We start from the raw sequence: 5,000 nt of genomic DNA, 5'->3' as shown, positions 1-5,000 counted from the left end.
GATCGGTTTTGTACATGCCATATACCTTATCCCAAACTTCCCGCTTGTGAATGCATGCATGGGGCTCTTTGGGGACTTTTCGATATTGTCGTAAGAATCGCTCCTTGTATGACCGCAGCCTGTCTTGCGTTTCTCGTACAAGATGATCGTCAAGGGGGGAAAATACATGGCTCTTCCCCAGTAGGATTATGGAGTTGTGGGCTCGGACATTTGCCCAATGTTGTTCCCTTCCTGTGCCGGGTTCTTGGCCTCCGCTCGTACACTTCTGTCCAAACTAAAGGATCGGCTCTCTCAGTTTTTATGATATTTTATGGCCGCACGCACGCACGCACGCACTCACTCACTCACTCGCTCACTCACTCACTCACTCACTCAGGGGGTTTTTACATGATACCGGGGCAGCTTTCGCACCGGCGCGAGTTCACTCCGGTACCCTCCCTTAGTTCTGTATTTGTTTACTAGATATCACCGAAAAATGTCATGCTGGGGCGACTCACACCAATGCGAGTTCACTCCGGTTGCTGCACCGAAGCGATATTTCGTTCCGGCGAGAAATCTCGCAACGGAATGATGTAAACGAGGAACGACCACTCGGCCTCCCGGTGGAATGGAACGGGTAGCACATGCGTACTTTTTCTGATAGAAGCCACATTTGCAATTTGGATTCACGCCTGTATTTTATCGGTACGTGGTGTCCCTTCATATAAACACGATACGAATTCACCTCGTCGTCATGTAAAGGCGGTAAGAAATCAAGAGGTTACCCCTATGTGAAACTCGCGCTAGCGCAGAGTTTTCTCATATAAACACCCCCTAACTCACTCACGCACTCACTCATTCAGACAGCCCCGATGACAATAGAATAGGGCCGTTTATACGAGAAAATAAGCCGCGGCTAACTCTGGCCGCAAACACCCCGTATAAATGGTACAAAATCTACGTTCACGGCTTTCTCAAGCCGCGACTTATCCTGGCCGGGGAGTTTATACTCGTATAAATAGTTCCTTTCGCGGCTTACGTAAGCCGCGGCCAGAGTTAGCCGCGGCTTATTTTCTGTCGTATAAACGGCCCTAATATGGTAGTGCCCTTATACTAAGGGCACTACCACAAAAATCAACCACAAAATCCACGGGGAATCTGGAACGAGTGCTTTAATTGGCCGGACGTAGCAAATTTCCTTGATTATGCTGCGTTTCGTTTTCACACGACGCCAGCGAACGCAAGCATAAGCGCAAGCACGAGGAAAAGGAAATATTTTGATCCTTTTACTTATGCTTGTCTCAACCTCGTTTTCACGGTGGCACTAGACGCTCCATGAGCGTACACTGGGTTGCCTGTGGTACGAAGGGACTGAGTTGGGTGGTATTAAGACGGAATCCACCAGAAGCTCGAGTAACAAGTGGACAAAAACCTAGTACCAAGATTATAAACATCGTATTGCAAACTTCTGTACGACTGCTTTAAATATCTTCTGAAAAAAGATCATTTCTAGCAACACCAAACGTCAAAAACAACTGTTTAACTTCGTAAGAAACACTTGAAAGTACTGGTGAAATGAAACTGATGAACAATTTCACAATTTCTCTGAACGTTGAAATTTGATTTTTCTCGTTCCCCATGGGAAATTGTTTTCGGTGTTTCTTCAGGCATATATTTATATCTTTAGCTTTGAGGAAATGTAAAAAGGACTGTAAAATACTTAAAATTATTCTGGTACCAGCTTTTTGTCCACTAAAAAGTGAAATTGCTCGATTTTCTATTGGATTTCGTCTTAAATTGCAGCGTTCCAGGTAATTTGTTTCAAGTCAAGGGTCATTAAGACCATTTAAGGGGTCACCCAGAAGTCGTACCAGCAGAGGCCCTTTGGCTCACACGTTCATACGACGAAACAAATCCTTTTCTGAAGTAAAAAACCCGGCTACTGGCCTATTAATCGTTTGTCAGAAAGAAGAAATTCCTGTAATCTTTAGAAAAAATAGACACGCATTGCTTACGTGCGGTACTGAAGTAACACAGCGCTTTATTCCATATTGTCAACTGAGCTGCGTTTTGTCTTCCAGGAGATTCAAGTTGTCTTTGCGTAATATGTAGGTCTAACAGTACACGATATTGTTTTGGTATTGTATATTGTAGTGTCATGGTAGAAGTCTTAAATAAATAGCCCCCTGAGAAGACATGTGGTTACTAGCAAAGTACTGAACCCAGAAAGATTGAAGATAGTAAAAGGGAATCGGGAAACATTGGCTTCTGGGCTGACATGTTGATCATTTTCAAGTTCCCTCACAACTTCTTTTCACCACAAGTTTAAGCGTGCACTCTGAACATCTGACAGCTTTGTAAACAAAAGTTCAGTGAAGTTAATTCCTAGGAGTCCGGCGGGGTTAGTATCTGGATGGGCGACCTAAAAACACACCACTTTGTAACAGAAGCATAGGACTGAAAATTCTATTTTTTAACGCTATCAAATGCGAACCAAGCCAGGTACAGATTTTGTTAGCTTGCTTTATGCAAAACAAATATTGATGCAAAATTAAATAAATATTGATACACAGTTTTTAGGAAAAGCAGAAGGAAGTTTTCAGGACAGTCGATCGAGAATAAAATATTTTGCATCAGGGACAAAATTTACGACATGAAAACAACATTAATTTTGAACCACGAATATAAAAGTTACGATCAGCGAAAAAAATTTTAGGAGATTTTTGTTAAGTTGAATTTTGTTATTGTACTTTTGGCTGCACAAGTAAATCGCAAAATCGGAAGTGACATCGAATTCAGCGGGCGCCGTGATCAAGTTACCGCGGCGTGTTTACTCGCGAAACAGTGAAGCATCTGTGTCAAATGATGGCAAGATACCGGATTTTTCTTTTTGTTAGTTTCCTTTTTCTTTTAAGTGTTATAAAGTTTGCCAAGAAATGTGCGAATTCAACACAAAGATCACAATCGCCCAACTCTTAAGTTTGACCATTGTTTCTGCAAAATCAAAAATTTACTCTCGAAGACAAGATTCCATCGTTTTGGGAATAGCAGCTACTTTATTATTCATCAGCGTCACAATTTTTTGCCGATTTTGGGGCTCATTTTGTTGAAACTCAAGCACGCTTTCAACAGACCTGTTTATTTTCGTGACGTGTGCGCTGCTTACAGTGCACTTGGAAATTGGTGGAAATTTCACGGAAATCTTTTCCAGCGAAGGATTTATTGAAACAAACAACACATTTGCGGCACAAAACCCTTCCCATGGAGCAACTACACAATACAGGGCCACACAGGGGCAGCACATGCAAATTAGTTAAAAGCTTTTGTAGAACGACTAGATGCGACTTCAGTAAACACAGTGATGCATTCAAGGCGTTCGATTCCTTCAATGTTGGTTAAATCCATAAAAGAATTGCCATTTGACTTAAGTATTGTATATAACGCCAAGTTATTAAATATTAGAAACAAAGCTTACTTGATGTGCAACGGCGAAAAATGAAATTGTTGTCGAAAACCATTACTCGTCGCTTTAAAAGATTCCAGAGATTTATTTTTCACCCCCTAAGTTGTTTACCCAATTGACGTTCCATTCTTGAGCTCTATAAGGGTATATTTTGTTTAAATATGCACTAAAACGCCATTCGCGTTACAATGACTTTCGACGCCACTCACGGTTAAGTTAATCATTCTACTGTGTCTACCAAAGAAATCTACGCATTTCCCACTACCCTCTCGATTCTAAGAAAATACGCGCAGACGGCTCTATGCACAAAGACACCAATTAGCAGGGGAGTGATAGGCAAGACTTTTACCGACACGGAAAAAAAAACGAAAAAATATAAAACCAACAAATGAAACGCAGATTCCGACTGGGTTTGCCATACTGGCAACCCAGTAATATGCGCTGTTATGCTTGCGCTTGCGTCCCTAGTGAAAGCCAGGCTTTAATCTTGTACAGCGTTGGATCAGAGAAGATCGTGATCAGGCAAAATTGATTAAAGAGTATTTATGAAATTCAAGTAGACTTCTGCACGACTGATAAGCCATGTTAAAATGAAAACACTTTCTACGTCAACTCCCATTTTCTTTTTAGCTCTAACCTCGACAGAAAAGTCCTTGTCCGTAATCGGAGAAAGGTGTATACTAACCAGGGCTTTTCCCTCACTTGGAGGGGGAAGCGCCCTCGGAACGAGATTGATTACTGCCTGCAATAGGCCACTTCGGAAAATACCATAATACTCTTTGTTTAGCCGCCCAAATTTTGCATGAGCATTGTTTTTGTTTTCTCTTGAGACCATTGCAAGTGTCAAGAGAAACTGGAAACAATGCTCATGCAAAATTTGGGGAGACAAACAAAGAGCATTATGGTATTTTCCGAAGTGGCCTATAGCTACCTTTAAAACACTGAGAACAAATTGTAAGCAAACACTTAATTCACAGAAATGATAATAAAACAAAATACTTCCAAATTTATCCATTTGAAACAAACAATTTTTTTTTCCAGCGGACTTTTTCCCGTTTTTCTCTTGCTTTCCGACAGGGTAGTTTTAGATTCAAGTACGTAGCTCTTTTCATTGGGAAGGTATAACGGAATCTTGGCTTTCTTTACATTTTGTTGCATTAACGGATGAGTTTGCACATGGCAACAATCATGCTATTTGAAGATTGACTTCAAATGCTAAAAGAACTTGTTAAACTTTAGTTAAACCTCCAATTTTAACCCTTTGAGCTTTGATAACGAGCCAGTTATTAGCCAGTTAAAGGCGCTACTGATCCCATAATATTCTTTGTAAAAATTCGAATTTTCAAAGCATCATTGCTCAGAGCTTGTTAGAGCTTATGCAATGCGCTTTCAATATTCATTACTTTATTGTCGGCTGACTGATTGGAAAACGTTAGCCCTATGCTAATAAGGCAAAAATATATTACATCTTAATGGAAAACAGAAATGCGGTTGTACTCGCCTACTATGAGACTGCCACCACTGTTTATAGCAACGCAGGAAGGAAAGACAGTTTTGA

General features: G+C 40.9%; 1 protein-coding gene across 1 annotated transcript in view; it reads right to left on the bottom strand.

Annotated features, from left to right (window-relative positions):
• Positions 1 to 4,375: 4,375 nt before the first annotated feature.
• The window catches only part of LOC138022791 (E3 ubiquitin-protein ligase TRIM71-like), a 5,663-nt gene continuing 5,038 nt past the window's right edge, over positions 4,376 to 5,000 (bottom strand). The window contains exon 1 of the mRNA XM_068869746.1: positions 4,376 to 5,000. This exon is cut by the window's right edge and continues 5,038 nt beyond it. Within this exon, the coding sequence (XP_068725847.1) occupies positions 4,912 to 5,000 (89 nt within the window). The 3' untranslated portion in view covers positions 4,376 to 4,911.

The sequence above is a fragment of the Montipora capricornis genome, chromosome 11 (genome assembly GCF_036669925.1).
Source record: "Montipora capricornis isolate CH-2021 chromosome 11, ASM3666992v2, whole genome shotgun sequence".
In the NCBI taxonomy this organism is placed as follows: domain Eukaryota; kingdom Metazoa; phylum Cnidaria; class Anthozoa; order Scleractinia; family Acroporidae; genus Montipora; species Montipora capricornis.
Note: the sequence above shows the minus strand (reverse complement) of the source record. Positions and strands in the feature narration are given on the sequence as shown.